Genomic DNA, 17,304 nt, shown 5'->3' on the forward strand with positions numbered 1-17,304 from the left:
ACCCTTCTAAAACCAATTTTCAAGAGAGTGGTTTCGTGCACTATTTTTCTTCCTTAAATGAAGAAACTGGGCTTTTTAGATTACCGTGTTGTGTGTTATGTCACCTTTTAAACTTAGAACCCAAGGACGGATTTTCCGGAATTTTGGTATGCAAGTTAAACCAGTGCATGTCACCCCACACTCGCACTATTTAACTTCTTACTGAGGGTGATAAGGGCATGGTCGGCCAGGAACTTGTGAGCTGGAAGCCGTACTATCAACACTTGAACCTCCAAAGCCCTGTGGTTGTTATATGTACCACCTACTTTAACGTTCTCAGACTCTGCATTCGGCTCAAAGAATGGATTAATCTATGGCCCTGAAATTAAGGGTGATAAGTAGCAGATATTCGAAAAATTCGGTTTAGGTAATTCTTGTAGAACGTAAACAAATTTCGGCTGGATGAAATCTGTACTTAGCTTTTGGTCTGATGGCGCTAATTAATAAACGTAATAAATTTTGTATTGTGACAGACCATTTATATTTTTACAAATTATATTTGTAATATTGTTTCAAGTCAAAAGTTACCGACATGACAACCGAGGAAAAATTTGAGACAATGTTCGAAAAGTATAATGTAAATACACGTAGCATGCAACAGTCAGGGTAATACATTCCTAAGAATTACAACAACAGTCCATGAAACATTTACATTTGAAAACAATAAAATAATTACAACTTGACTAGGATTCGATGACATGTCTGCTCACGACAATAGCATTTTATTAATGGACTACACATTTACATTACCCACATAAGACATGAATAACACTGGATTTCCGAACGGTCTGGACTGGAGATATCATTCTAGACTTGTATTCCGAGGACGCCGGGCTCCAATCTCGGCAGGGGCACCGGTTTCTACTGGAAGGTGTACGAACCTACTCCGACGGCGTGCGGTTTTGCTTCAGGCACAGTATTAACAGCCGTTTCTGTGGCGCGGCTGAGAGGACGAATAGTGAGGTAGGGAAAGAAGAACATAACAATGGATGCCAACTGGATGGACTTGAAGCGTTCGCGTTCCTTTTTAAAAACGAAATGGGGGAACTGGGTGCTATTTATTTTAAGGGTACATACTGAGAAGTATAGAGATGGAAGGGTTATGAGCGCCTATCCTTCATCCCTGGACATTCCTGGGGAAATATAACGAGAAGTTTTTGTTTGATGTAATTTAGGTCAGAAATGATAACGTGAAGATTAAGGGGCTTGCAGCATGTTTAAAAAGAGAGTCTTGAGGCAGGGTAATATGGATTATGGTCCAGAGGGGCCCGAAACCAGAAGTGACTGTGCTGGCGAGGCCTAGTTCTCTCTAGTTCAAGAAGAAGTAATTAGTCTACATCCTACACAGTTTATTGGATATAATCAGTTGTCAGAGGACTTCTTTACAACAAAATTAACCCTTTAACTTCTACCGTAGATTCTAAAGGGTTCTGGCTATGGTGAATAGCAGTCAGGATTTCTGGGGTTTTGGAATTCGTCCATTGTCCCATATTCTAAAAACCTGACAACACAGCGTTTCGGGAACTGGATCTGTCTCCGTCCAGTTAGCTCTTTCTAAGGGACCCAACAGAGTAAGTGTCCCCCACTTCACTTGAGGACGGAAATAGATCCAGTTCTCGAAACGTTGTGTTATCAGATTTTTAGAATACCGGACAATGGACGAATTCCAAAACCCCAGAAATCCTGACTGATATTCACCATCGTCAGAACCCTTTAGAATCTACGGTAGAAGTTAAAGGGTTAATTTTGTTGTAAAGAAGTCCTCTGACAACTGATTATATCCAATAAACTGTGTAGGATGTAGACTAATTACTTCTTCTTGAACTAGAGAGAACTAGGCCTCGCCAGCACAGTCACTTCTGGTTTCGGGCCCCTCTGGACCATAATCCATATTACCCTGCCTCAAGACTCTCTTTTTAAACATGCTGCAAGCCCCTTAATCTTCACGTTATCATTTCTGACCTAAATTACATCAAACAAAAACTTCTCGTTATATTTCCCCAGGANATATCCAATAAACTGTGTAGGATGTAGACTAATTACTTCTTTTTGAACTAGAGAGAACTGGCCCTCGACAGCACAATCACTCATGGTTTCGGGCCTCTCTGGACCATAACCCATATTATTCTGCCTCAAGACTCTCTTTTGAAACATGCTGCAAGCCTCTTAATCGTCAGGTTATCATTTCTCATCTAAATTACCCAAAACTGGACGACGGACAAAGCCCCAAAACCCAGAGATTCTGATTCCTTCTACCGGTACGATTAGTCTTTTGAAGACAGTGAAAATGGCAAAGGTGGAATTCTTCTCCTTACCAGCAGTGTCTGGAACGGCTCTGCAACCGACTTCGCCTCATGTCCGCTGGGTAGCGGAGTCTATCCCCTAGTGCAACGTAAGGTTGACCGCTCATTTATCTTGCACTGAAGCAATGAGTAACAGCCCTGCAAGCCCTACAGGCACTGGGCTATCCGCAAGTGTAAGTTCATATGCAGACGTGTATCTACTCAACCAACAAACGTTCCAACAAATGTGTGAGAGTGTCAATTCGAGGTTCCGTCTATGTGATAAACTACTGAGATTGATCCTCTGACCTCTCCCTGCCTTCAAAGTGAGCATCCGCCTCAGTTCAACCCCCTGCTGACGGGAGACACAGCAAGGGGTTGCCACATGGGCACGGAAAGCGTGGGAACTACAATCCGGGGTTTCAACGTAACTACAATAATTAGATTCAATTTATTTAATTATGTGTACACATATAGCGTGGGGGAAAGTGGAAGCGTAGTTGGTTGAGGCACTATGCTACAAGCCGGAAGATGGTGGGTTCGATTCCCGATGAGGTCATTGGGTTTGCTTTCAATTGACCTAATCCTTCCAGCCGCACTATGGCCCTGGGATCGACGCAGCTTCTAACAGAAATGAGCACCAGGAATCATCCTGGGGGCTAAAAGGCGGCCGGCGCACAAGGCTGACAACCTTACCGCCATCTGTGAGCCAACTGTCTAGAGAAAATATGGAAGCCTGGACATCTCAAAACCCTAGGGGACTTCACGGTTTGTTACAGGTTTAGTTTCACCCTTTTGCCTTACACCTATGGCGCAGTCGGTATAGGGACTGCCTACGGGCTGGACGACAGAGGGGTCGAAGTTCAAGTCCCGCTACGGTCAAGGATTTTCTCTTCTCCACGTCGTCCAGATCGGTTCTGGGACCCACTCAATCTCTTATCCAAAGGGTACCGGAGGATCTTCCCCCGGGGGGTTAAAGCGGCAGGGGCGTGAAGCCGACCATTCACCTTCAACTAGTGCAGAGGTCAAGAAAATGCGGATCGATACATCCACTCCTCCATACGCCTTCATCGCGTAGTGCTTAATTAGTTAAGCATAGGGACAGCTTTACTTTTACCTTACACATAACAGCCAGAAATAATAATAATAATAATAATAATAATAATAATAATAACAACTTTTCATAATAATTCGCATTCATGTCTTTGAGCCCATTTGGGATAAAGCATTCACATACTTGCCAATTATTTCACAGACAGTCGCGTGGTTATATCTTCTTCGCAATTGGTCTAAACCTAGAGACAAGCTATTCTGAAATGTTTCACTGGGTTCCTCAGTAAAAAGNGCATAGGGACAGCTTTACTTTTACCTTACACATAACAGCCAGAAATAATAATAATAATAATAATAATAATAATAATAATAATAACTTTTCATAATAATTCGCATTCATGTCTTTGAGCCCATTTGGGATAAAGCATTCACATACTTGCCAATTATTTCACAGACAGTCGCGTGGTTATATCTTCTTCGCAATTGGTCTAAACCTAGAGACAAGCTATTCTGAAATGTTTCACTGGGTTCCTCAGTAAAAAGTACGTAAAAAAAAAAAAGGTATCCCTGTAACAAGCCGTGGAGTCCCATAGGGTTGTGAGATGTTGAGGTTCCCACATTTTCTAGACAATCGGCTCATAGATGGAGCAAAGGTTGTCAGCCCTACGCGCCAGCCGCCCTTTATCCCCAAGAACATTTCTAGAATATTCCTGGTACTCATTTCTGTTAGAGGCTGAGTCGACCCCAGGGCCATAGTGCGGCTGGAAGGATTAGGTCAATTGAAAAAAAAAATCCAATGACCTCATCGGGATTCGATCCCGCGACCTTCCGGCTTGTAGCTTAGTAACTCAACCAACTACGCTGCCGCGTGCCCCCAACTGGACTCCACCCCCCACTATGCGAATTTAATTTCTTGGCAGCATCGAAATGGTTTTACACATTAGCTGAGAAATGGGCATTTAGATGATAGTTACACTTAACACCCTCTAGCATGGAAACTTGAAATTAAACATAAGTGGACTCTGAAATTTGGCCTTATCTTATTTTGAAGGAATTAATTTACTATGAAGATTAAACACAGGAATGTAAACAATTTTTATTACCAGTCGGTATGCAGAGTATGCGGATTTTGCGCAATTAGGTCTATGTACACAAACAGAACTAGGCTCTAGGCCTAATGCTGCACGATGCTGATAGCGCACTCGTTCTTACGGCACGGCATTAAACTTTACCACGAAACGCATCCTAGTAAGTTTCCACTCGCTACGTCAATTGAGCAGAGCTGGGATAGCACAGTCGATATAGCGACTGGCTACGGGCTGGACGACTGAGTCCCGGTAGGGGCAAAAATCTGCTCTTCTCCATGTCGTCCAAACCGGTTCTGTGGCCCACTCAAGACTTCTATCCGATGGGTACCGGAGACTCTTGTTCTCCGGGGGTAAAGCGGCCGGGGCTTGAAGATGACCACTCACCTCCAACCAGTGCCGAGGTCTATACATCCAGCACCCCGTACGCTTTCTAGGCGTAGTGCTTAATTAGTTATGCACAGGGGCAACTTTACCTTTTAAAGTCACTTAAGCACTTCCAGACCAGGATGTCCAGTCCTGCTTTTCCGCCTGGGCAGCTGAACAATCGCACTGCAAACTACAGCTGACTGTAACAGTCCTATGTGTACAGGCCAGTTTGAATACTAGGAGATATTTGTCGGTCTGATGACGGCAATTTACGTATAGCGTGGAAACACGCAAAACATTTCATATTCACTTCAATCCCGCTCCTCGATCGAATTCGTACACGCGGAAGCGTAGTTGGTTAAGACACTATGCTACAGGCCGGAAGGTCGCGGGTTCCATTCCCGATGAGGTCACTGGACTTTTAAAATGATGTACTCCTTCCAGCCACACCATGACCCTGGTGTCGACTCAGCCTCTAACAAAAGTGAGTACCAGAAATCTTCCTGGGGGTGAAGGGCGGCCGGCGCGTAAGGCTGACAACTTCACAGCCATCTGTGAGCGACTGTCTATAAAATGTGGGAGCCTCGACCTCTCACAACCTTACGCCTCCATCGCCTATTATAAGGATAGTTTTTTTTTACTTTACCTTTTACCTTGCTTAGAGCTCTTTGACCGCGGTGGACCATGTTTCTTACACGTTACAGCCAAGGACAAATAAATGGTTCGGCATTTTTTATCGCTTGTCTGATCTCACAATGCAGCAAGAAAGCATATTACTGGAATGTATACTCACCTAATTCCGAACAGAACTGTAAAAGATTCAACACTCTTTCTCTAGAGATACGTTTTTAGAACTAACGAAGTATTTTCTTGATATATTTTCAGAATACATTGAACAATCGATTAATCTCTAAACAGTAGTGTTCCGCTCGATTTTCAGAAAACTGAAACTACATTAAGTACGTAAAAGGGATTCCAATCGTACAACGCTACAAACTACGTGGTCTGTAGTCCGCAAGCGAATAATACCGACCGAGCCACCGCCGCTTGTCGGCGAAATTAGTGCCAACTTTTGCGGATTGAGGGTGTCACATGGTCCGCGCAACGGATCCCCACGGCCGTTAATTTCGGTTTTCTAGACCGGAGCCGCTATTTCCTTGAAATATCTCCTCAATTATCCTCACGAGACTGAGCGGATCCCGTTGTAGACCCATTGTTTCTCAGAAAATCTGTTAGGGCCGGGAATCGAAGTCGGGACCTCAGGATCTGTAGCCAGGAACTCTGACCACTACACAACAAAGGCAGTCACGGTTCAAAGTTGCCATGCATAAATTCAAGGAAGTGCCTACAACTGGAAACTTCATGAACATAAAAAATTACTTTCTTGCAGATAAATTATCACAAAAACAAACATCTCTGTCCCATAAACCTGCAAATAGTGGACCCCTACTGCAAGAGGCCACAATGTTACGTTTGGTTCGCTATATTAGAAAAAAGAAATGAGGCGAAACTGGGGTAGTGTCATAATAACGAAGCAAGGAAATACATTTTGCACTCTTAGGCCACACATTCATAGTCATTATAAACTAAAACTATCACTTTTCCCTAATTACTAGAAGCTACAGTTTCGTGCAGGTCTACAACGTGCAGTCCGTGATTAGTCCACTCACCGCGCACTTCGACGTGTCCAAGATCTCCACCTCCGTCGTGACATTATCAAACGTCACGTTATGTCTGTACAGGAAGTCTGCAACACAAAAGTTATAATCACAATCGGAGTCACAAACATTCGGCACAGACACCCACGAACTGTCAGGACAGATACAGGCAGTTTTCCAGAAATATAAAATAAAACTTAAAATAATGAGCCGGGATGGCATAGTCGGTAGTGACTAGCTACGGGCTGGACGAGTGTGAAGTAGGAGTTCGAGTACCGGTAGGGTCAAGAATTTTCTCTTCTCCACGTCGTCCAGACCGGCTATGGAGTTCGCACAACCTCCTATCCAGCGGGTACCGGGAGCTCTTTCCACGGGGATAAAGCGGCAGGGGCGTGAAGCTGACCTTTGACCTTAAACTAATATCGAGATGAAGAAAATGTGGATCTATTGCTTAATTAGTTAAGCACGGGACAAGTTTATACCTTTAAACATTTTAAAAATAATCTACCCATCAAATAACTTCACTATCCTATTAATTAATTAGAAATTGGAATATTTTACAATACTACTAATCGTATATCAACTGATGTGATTATGCAGTGTCGAATAACAAAGCAGGAGAAAGTGGTAAGTGCCAAGGCCTATTGTGAGTTATTATTCCTGAATTCTCTTATAAAATAACTGCGGTAGCGTAGCTGGTTGAGGCACTATGCTACAAGCCAGAAGGTCGGGGGTTCAAGTCCTGATGAGGATTGTATTTTTTTAATTGACCTAATCCTTCCTGCCGCACTATGGCCCTGGGGTCGACTAAGCCTCTAACAGAAACAAGCACCAGGAATATTCTTGGAATCTTCTTGGTGGTAAAGCGCGGCCGACGCGTAAGGCTGACAACCTTGCCGCCATCTGTGAACCGATTGTCTAGAAAATTTGCGAACCTCAACATCTCACAACCCTATGGGCCTCCACGTCCTGTTACAGGGATAGCTTTACTTTGATTACTTTTACTCTGAGTGCCCAGAGCAGATGGGGATAAAAGAAAATCATGTCATGGGAATGTGAAATGGATTGAACTGGCTCCGGATTGTTTCCAGTTGAGAGCTCTGGTATGAAGGATGTAAATTTAACTAGTACTCCTGTACCAGACAGGTGGTGTAAGACCGAGCTTTTTTTTATTGCTAGTGGGGTGGGACTAAGTCCCTTGTACTGCGGCCACTTCTGGCCTATTGTACCAGGCCCCAAATGATAGGTGAGGGTGATTGTGGAGCAATTGGAGGAATGAAGATTGGCAGGGGAAAGCGAAATACTCGGAGAAAACCTGCCCCAGCGCCACTTTGATCAATACAAATCCCACTTGACCAGACCCGGGATCGAACCCGGGCCGCTGCGGTGGGAAGCCAGCGACTAACCGCTTGAGCTATGGCGCGGCCCTAAGACCAAGCTAAATGCGTCCCTGCTTTCATGGAAGTTCCAGTATTGTTTGCAAAACGAGACTCAAACAGCCCCAGGCGTGTTAATACCTGGGTACTTGGGGCTTCTCATTCAATTAAGAGTGCGAATAATAGCCGCCATCTTTACAGGACGATATTGCTGAACAGGGTGCATTGATTCACACGAAAGTCGGTTAATAAGCTGCTGCCCGAATAAGAAACATTTATTATTATACGATGTTTATCGCTGGAAAAGTCTGGACACCCAGCTATTGTTGAACGTATTTTGTGCTGAGTCGGGTGCAATCTGGCGGCGAGTTGCAGAACAATAACGAAATAAAAGCATCATTTTCCATGCTATAACAAGAAGAGGGGCCATGAAACTACGGCCAACGACTCACACTCTTAAAAACAAGTAACATGATTAAACAGAATGCATAGCTCCAAGTTCAGGCATATGTTTGCAACAATCTGCCATGACGTTTCGTAAGCAAACTTTGATTAAGTAGGCATGATTCCCTTAATGACATTTTAAAATGCTGACAATGACGAATAATTACTAGGGATATAATGTGTAAAATAATGTAAGTAAACTTAGGCATGTTATTTTGGGTTTTGTACATACAGCTGTTACATCGTCGTGCTTATTTTAACGTTAGTCTCTCACTTCTGTATTTGGAGACATTCAAGCAGGAATATTTCTTGTATTTAGGCCACTTTCCTCGTTTCTCAATGCTTTGCAGCACCTTCGTCCACTACAGGTTTACAGTATATTTTGCACCAAAAATACAAGCTATAGTAGGAAGTGTAAAATCACAAAGTTCTTCATAATACAATAGAAATTTAATTACTTAACCTTTCCTACGTCGAAATACAATTAACCTTTGGAAGCTAAACTTAACCACAATTTTCCGCTTCTTACCGACAAACTCTGGGGCCATCTAGCATCTTATTCAATGAGTACCCAACAAAGAGATAAAGGTAAGGTAAAGCTAACCCCATAACAGGCCGTGGAGGCCCATATGGTTGTGGGACGTTGACGGCCCAACATTTTCTAGAAAATCGGCTAACAGATGGCGGTAAGGTTTTCAGCCTTAGCGCCGGCCGCCCTTTACTCCCCAGGAAGATTCCTGGTACTCATTTCTGTTAGAGGCTGTCTACCCCAGGGGCCATAGCGCGGCTGGAAGGATTAGGTCAATTGAAAAAAAAATTACCTCATCGGGACTCGAATCCGCAACCTTGCGGCTTGTAGCATAGTGCCTCAACCAACTATGCTACCGCGTGCCTTCCAATGGGTACCCAAGAAGTAAATAAGCCGGAGTGTGATGCTGATCACTACTGACTTCTATCTAATGCCGAGTTTAAGAACATGTCAAGCTGCACATCCACTTCCCACAGTCCTTGTGGCATGGTGCTTAACTGGACACGGGGACTTCACCTTTTAAGCGCTAGGATTATGTAGTGTCAAATGATATGACATTAATTTATTAATGGAAAATACGAAGTCATGTACGATGGAGATGTAGCGGACTCCTTTAGGATGCCATCCCGGCATTCGTCTGAAAATAACGAGAACTATGATGAGTCTCATTCAAGATGGCCGAACTCGTCAACATCTCTACGGCAATCCGCTAGTTCGCCGTTATGTTTGCCTGTTCATAACGAACCAAAAATAAAACAACTATTTTATGAATCTGCAGTATCCTGGAATGCAGACAAGGCGACGAGAGAACAAGACTGGCAAGGTACAACTTGGGCCGAAATGTACACACTTCCCACGCGCGCTCTTTACACCTCAGCATCCTGACTTCGCACACTTTCGGAAGTTCGAAAACCTTATACATACGTACTTAATTACTTTGGTCTCCGTCATTAACGCCACTTCATTCTTATTGTAGTCCCTACCGTTGCTATGGCCACTGCTAATTATTATCGTTACTCAACTGCAAAGTTTCACTAGTGGCGCCTTCACCTCACAAGTTCGTTCAACTTGCACTTCGCTGTTACGGAGTGCGGGAAAGTTAAAAGAATGGGTAGGGCCAGAGGAACGTTTGCACCAAAATTCGTTCAGGGGTCCTTTCGTTGAAACACGTGGACGTCCGGACAAACATGGCCGTTCCTTTCTTGCACATTGTGTAAAGAATGCACCGCCCTAATAAGGTGTCATTATCTCTGCCTCTCCATACTTCTGTCAGCAGAAAGACAGGACATGGACAGCTCATGCCATTTTACCGGAAACGGACAAAGGCAACCGTCAGTCAACCGGAAATCCAAGTGTAGGCGTCTAGATTCAACAGACAGACCCTGCACAGTGGTAGTCAGTATCGTGTCAGCATCTGAGAGACGACTGACGTTCTCTTCTACAGGTGAGTGCATCGGTTGCAAGTAGGTGACACCAAACCTTTTCCGCAAGACGATACAAAACAAAGCAATCGCTAGGCTGGCGAAGTCCAGCCATGATTCCCACGTTCAGCCGTTTGCATTCTTCACTCATTTTTTGAAACGTATGAAAGGAAATACACCAAACCACAAGAGTAAGCACTCAGAATTACTGGGTTTCGGACTTTGTCCATTGTCCAGTATTCTAGAAGCTAGAGAACGCAACGCTTCGGAAACAGGATCTGTTTCCGTCCTCAGGTGAGGGGAGGAGCTAACCTCAATCACCCAACAGAGAGCGTCTCCCCTCACCTGAGAACGGAAACAGATCAGACGCGAAACCCCAGTAATTCTGAGTGTTATACACTATCGTTAGGACCCTTAGAATTCACAAGAGTGAAGTCCGTCGTTAATATCTTTGAAATTGCTTAGAATAAAATGGGACGAAAACTATCGAACTAAGGGAATATAAGGAGCGAACTAGGCTGCAGAAAAGCAACAGTGCTAGAGTGGTCTATTTACAGTCATGGTCATACAGTTTCCGGTCTAGAAAACCAAACTTAACGGCCGTGGGGATTCGTTGTGCTGACCACGCTAAGGTTGCACTAACTTCGCCGACAAGCGGCGGTCGCTCGGTCGGTATAGTTTGCTTGCGGACAAAAGCCCCGTAGTTTATTGGTCATACAGTTATGAACCACAAGATGTGAACTGTAATAATACTCATCGATTAATGAACTGATGCAATGATTATACTGTCACGTGTATCAGTGACTAAAGACGGGGTTAATTACAACACTTCCAAGATTACTGTAATTATAACACATAAATAAATCTTCTATTAACTGCTTATACTAGTCGCTGCTATGTAACATATCTGAACAATGGCTATTCCTCTGCAAATTTACCCTATCCTTTTCCTGGCAACGGATTTTAACACAGGAACTCTGTCACACTCCAAATATCACTGCACTACAGCACACATAAAATCTTCAATAGACACGTTAAGTCTTCACAGGCCGACTTCTAATTCTTCTTCTACTACGAACTTCCTGTGGCTCCCTCCTACCGAGAACTGACTGACTCGTAGCACCGACTGTCTTCAAGATATCTCCTCTGCAAGTACCCCACGGAAAACACCGTGTTCTTTTGTTAAGAATGCGTGTTTACAGTTTCCTTGCACGGCAACAGACGTCCTACTGTTCCGTGGGTGTTTGGCGCGGACAACATCGAAAACACGTGTCACGTGTAAGACTGAGAGTTCACTGGTCCGTTATCAGCGTTGGGCGTGGCGCGGACGACACAGAAAACAGTCTCATCTATTGTTGCGCGTTGGACCGTGTTTACAGAGCTGTTACCTGGCAACGCGTTGATCAAATCAGTTACATCTTCATTAACCTGGATGGCACTTTCTTCAAACTTGCTTAGTCTTACTATTTCGAAAGCCTCACTTATTAGTTACCCCAACAAAATCTGGCCCCTTGACATGCTTCTTCTTACGCCGCATTTTCAGCAACAACTTATAATTACGGAAACTTACTCGGCACACCTATACAGCATGAAGTATAAACAGCCTACTGAAGGAGAACATGGTCGTGATACAAACAGGACGCGCACCACTTACACATCATGAACAGACGTATGTTGCGAATCAAGTGGCAGAAGGGAGAACAATATTCGAAATGTGAAAGATCTGAGGTTTTCACGGCGGTGCCCATGAAGAATGTTGTCTGCTGCAGTCTGCAGCCACCCGCTGATGCTGGTTCATTGCCCGCGAATTTCTTATACCCTGAAGATGAATCCGAAACGTCGGGTTAACACAATATCTACATGGCGCCACATCCCAGAGGACGTTATTCTTAATGTTCAGAATGAATCAAATGCCATGTAACAAAGTTCTGGAGACGCTGATGGTCATTCAGTCGGTCGGCCTTTTAAGAAACCAAACGATTCATTACTTCGTTCACAAGAGCTCGCTTAAAATGAATGTACTAAACCGAAGCTTCCATAAATTATTTGCGCAACAGAGTGGCCAATCTGCGACTCCAGTAATGAGCCTTCAGATCCAACAATAACACGGGATTTGAAGAAAGTCGTCTTCTGGGATCTGGTGCCGTGTATTCTTGGTTTTAACCGACGTTTCGAAGGAACATATCGCTCCCATCTTCAGGGCAGTTGAACTGCGTTGCGAATACAGAGAGCAGTAGCTGCAGGCAGAAGACGACTTTCTTCATAGTCATCGCCGTGAAAACCTCAAAACTTACATAAACACGGGATTTCTTTATGGGTTGTATAAGTAAAAGTTTCTGAAAGATGATCTAGCATAATTTAGTTATTTCAGAACCATTATTGCTTCCTTATTAGGAATGTGACGGGCGTAAAGGGTGGAAGCATGATACGCCACTGACCTGGTCGGAAATGCAAAGGAGCGGAGTGAGAATGTTCATTTCGTGGCGGAAGCACGAAGTTGCTCTATCTTGAGTGGCACCTTGCAGCGCGCTGTCAATACTCATGGGGGCTCTTATCGGGACTCTCACTTAAGAAACTATTATAGAATTTGAATCACGAAAGGACTGCCGTGACTGTCTGTGAAACTCAGGATTATCGCCCTACACGACCCCCTGCGACGTACAGTCGATCACTTGCAAAAACACAGAGAATACAACAGACGATTCTCAGGGCACGTGAAGAAAATCAGATGCTCCGTGGGTACAAATATGAGGCACTGGATACCTCAGTAACGCTATGGCTTCGCTTCGCGTAATCACAATCCCAACATTCAGTACTGAAAAAAGTACAAAGTACACGGTTCAAGAGGCTCTCCTACATAAGCATTTTTAATGAAAATGGTGACACCTGACGGCAAAGGAACTGCTCTTAACAGTCCATCTACAGGCAGAATTATTTTATTTTGAAATAAGTAAATGTATATATAAAAGTGGCCTCGCGCTAGCGTAGTTGGTTGAGGCACTACGCTACAAGCCGGAAGGTCGCGGGTTCAAGTCCCGATGAGGTCAATGGAAATTTTTTCAATTGCCCTAATCCGTCCAGCCGCACTATGTCCCTGGGGTCGACTCAGCCTCTAACAGAAATGAGTACCAGGAATATACTTGGGGGCAAAGGGCGGCCGGCGCACAGGACTGACAACCTTGCCGCCATCTATGAGCCGACTGTCTAGGAAATGTGGGAGCCTCGACATCTCACAACCCCATGGACCTCCATAGCCTGTTACAGGGATAGCTTTACTTTTACTTTTTTATATACAAAAGTGACCTAGGCAATGTCCATCCAGCCTTCTGCAGCACATTCTTATAAACGTCTTATTCTATCACAGAAGACACCCAGCGAATTTTTAATATATCTCTTACATCTACGAAAAAGGTAAAGCTATCCCTGTAACAGGCCATGGAGGCCCATAGGGTTGTGAGACGTTGAGACTTCCACATTATCTAGACAATCGGCTCACAGACGGCGGTAAGGTTTTCAGCCTCAAGCGCCGGCCGCCCTTTGCCGCCAAGGAAGATTCCTCGTACTCATTTCTGTTTGAGGCTGAGTCGACCCCAAGGCCATACTGTGGCTGGAAGGATTAGGTAAGTTGAGAAATCCAGTGACCTCATCGGAAATCGAACCCACGACCTTCCGACTTGTAGCATAGTGCCTCAACCTACGCTACTGCGTGCCCCTTTAACTGAATGAATATAATATTAATATTTTGTGCATAATTTATTTTTCTTTTTACATAAATATAGAAATTTTGTTTATGAAGTAACAGATGCCTTGCACAGAACCGGCAAAATCGCCTGGAACCGGCGCATGCTGAGCTCTGTAGGCGTAACGCGTTAGAATAACCTAACGCAGCAGCGTTACTATTACGTTGTAAAGAAAAAAAATGGACAGAAAACTTGGTACATTAAGAAATTTGTATAGTCAATGGCATATATGAACATATAACGCTCAGAGTAGGTCTTAAAAACAGGATATACGTGTATATACAACATAACAGTAACATCATGTCATATACTTGGATATGCGTGTAGTTTGACCCCAGTACATGAAAGTCACTTTGAACGTAATAAAACCGGACACTAACGTAAAGACACTTTACATCGAACCGATGTTACACTTCATGCTTTTTTTATCAACAAAACTAACATGGCTACAAAGCGAAGTTCTGAGGTAGGAAAAACACGCTGTTATTTCATATAGAATTCTTGATGCACATAACCGAAAGCTGCTCATGAGTACTGTTCTGTATTCGGCTGTTCCAGTTATGATTCTCCTCCCGACTGTAAAATTCTTGACCGATTTCCTCGGCCCGGCAAGGCTGGGAAAGCAGATGTAAGCCATGGCCGCTTCCTTTTAAATTTATGGTTCACTTGTATTTGAGCATCCTGTTGCATTAGTTGATCACGTGATATATATAAAGTTATCACTATCATCCCTACCAAAACAAACTCCGTGGTTTTAGTCCGCAAGCGAACTATACCGACAGAGCGACCGCCGCTTGTCGGCGAAGTTAGTGCCAACTTTCGCGGATAGAGAGTGTCGCGTGTCAGAGCAACGTATCCCCCACTGCCGTTAATTTCGGTTTTATACACCAGAGACGCTATTTCCTTGAAACAGCTCCTCAATTTTCCTCATGAGGTTGCGTGGACCCCGTCCCAACCCACTACTTCTCAGAAAAACTGGTAGCGCCGGGAATCGAACCCGGACCTCTGGAATTCTGACCACTATCATTCCTACCACTGGCCCAAAATATGTTTTAGCTGATCAGCTCTGACCTTCTATCCTCCACACTACATCTTCAAGTGTTACCGTATTCAAGAGTTCAAAACCCACGCACATGGTCAAGTGCTCCAATATGGTCAGGCCAGTGTGGCGAGTTGCCCCCGTAGTCTCGACACAGCCACCTCCTGGCGCAGGCTCTGACAATTTCGTTGCTTACATCTCCACTATTTTGTTGCCAACACAATAACAACGAAAAACCCCAAAGCTGTTGACCTAATTTCTTGCGTCAGCTAATAAAATTACTCTGCGAGCCAGTGGCTATAAAAGAATGTTTCAGTTAAGTTCTAGCTTGTTTACAGATAAGCTATGTACAAGTATGTAAAGAATTCTCAGCGGTGCAGAGTACAGGCCCCTCTAACGAAGCTTATGCACACGATCACTAATGCTGCGCATGTTTATACTCGTATGTTCTCGTGGTACTTGTTGCGTTCCGCAATCCGACAGCTATTGCTGTTACATGTTACGCGTGTCGTTTTCTCTGCGGTCCGCAACCTGACGACCACTGTTGCACTGTGGTGTACAAGTATATTTCTTGCGCTGTGCATGTCACTTTCTCTGCAGTTAGCAGTCTGACAAAGATTGTTACCAACACAATGACTGCATCAGTGTATTTCATAGATTGTGAATATAGTTTCTTCTGAGAGATGCACTATGTTCGTCATTGTTATGATGTTAAATCAATATTGCCTCGTGTATTAGTAACTACAGATGTGTTTTGGACTGGAAGATTGGTTTTATTGCACCTTATACCTTCACACAACTCGGGACTACAGGTAATACAGCGCTATCGTTATTCGATACACATTACAGTCCACCGCTGCACACACAATAGGGTTCTCAGTCTTCATTAGTCGTGTCCTTGCAACGGATTTATAACTTCAAATCACACACGAAGTCTTCTTGTCACAGCCTAATTCCTTTCTTCACATTACTCTGCAACTGTCAATTCCGAAGACTCGACTCAATTTAATTCCAAGCTCATATCCTGGCTGACGTCTTGAAATTGGACTCGACAAGACTACCTACTCTATCCTCCTCAACTGAATTCTTCTTTATAACCATTTTGCATGGACGCCCTGGAAAGCACAGGCCTTCAACTGCCCCGTGTTGTTTTAGGCCTGTTTACCGCATCATTGCATAACAACGGTAGCGGGGCGGACTACATAGAAAACAGCCTCTCTACTGTTGAGGCGTGTTTACCGTGGGAACATGTCTACCTAGTCGTTGCTTAGCAATGGGTATACGTCACAATACCTACATTTTACACAGAACGGCCGAAAAGAACAGCAACCAAACACTGATTCAGGAAATGACTAAATGTACAAGGTGTGGCCTTCTCGGCCCTTGCACCGCGACCTACAGTGATCTATTGTGCTTACCCTCTTTCAGGAAATAAAACTATGGAGGCATTTTTATTCGTATAAAAATTAAAATTAGGCCTGACTGTTGAAAATTATTAGCACATTCTGTGATGCAAATGTTTAAACTACTCTTTCCTGTGTCTGATGAGTCATGGAGAAGAACGGGCTCAATAACTTTGATATTCATGTATTTGCAGTGTCTTTTAACGACACTTCTAAGATTCTCCAAACATGTAAGTCAGGTGATCACAGATTCGGAGACCTAGGCGGCCAAACATTTCGAGAAATAATGCCATCAACAAATAATTTTTACGAGAGGCGGTAAGAGGTGCTGCTGGCCACGCCATAGCTCGAACGGTTAGTCGCTGGCTTCCCACCGCGGCGGCCCGGGTTCGATCCTGGGTCTGATCAAGTGGGATTTGTGGACAAAGTGGAGCTGGAGCGGGTTTTCTCCGAGTCTTCAGTTTCCCCTGCCAATCTTCATTCCACAAAATTCTTCATCATCATAATCACCCGGGGCAGGCTACAATAGGCCAATCAGTGGCCGCCGTGCCGAGTGGAACCAGTTGTACTCCACCCACCCACTAAGCGAAAAAGAGGTGCTGTTCGACCTCCAATGAAACAGTATTCTTGTTTCTCAACTTCCAGACGGGAAATGAATTGGCTAACAAACAGCTGATATTGCTCGGCATTTACAGTTTGATGAAGAAAAGGGTACTAGTCACATGCCGACGTAAAGCTTCATACCATAATTCAACCTTAATGCGCGTACCAGCTACTTGTATAGAATATGGAAGATTTTCAGCATTCCGCTCTTATGACAACTTAGGAAATACCCACTGGTATCTAGAGCGGCTACAGTCTCTCGA

At 44.1% G+C, this 17,304-nt stretch overlaps 1 protein-coding gene across 1 annotated transcript in view; it reads right to left on the minus strand.

Moving 5' to 3' along the window:
* The window catches only part of LOC111870177 (ras-related and estrogen-regulated growth inhibitor), a 369,033-nt gene that overhangs the window by 150,411 nt on the left and 201,318 nt on the right, over positions 1-17,304 (minus strand). Inside the window, exon 4 of the mRNA XM_033753704.1 lies at positions 6,499-6,575. Within this exon, the coding sequence (XP_033609595.1) occupies positions 6,499-6,575 (77 nt within the window). The remainder of the gene's footprint in view (positions 1-6,498; positions 6,576-17,304) is intronic.

This window comes from Cryptotermes secundus, unplaced genomic scaffold (assembly GCF_002891405.2).
Source record: "Cryptotermes secundus unplaced genomic scaffold, Csec_1.0 scaffold779, whole genome shotgun sequence".
NCBI lineage: Eukaryota > Metazoa > Arthropoda > Insecta > Blattodea > Kalotermitidae > Cryptotermes > Cryptotermes secundus.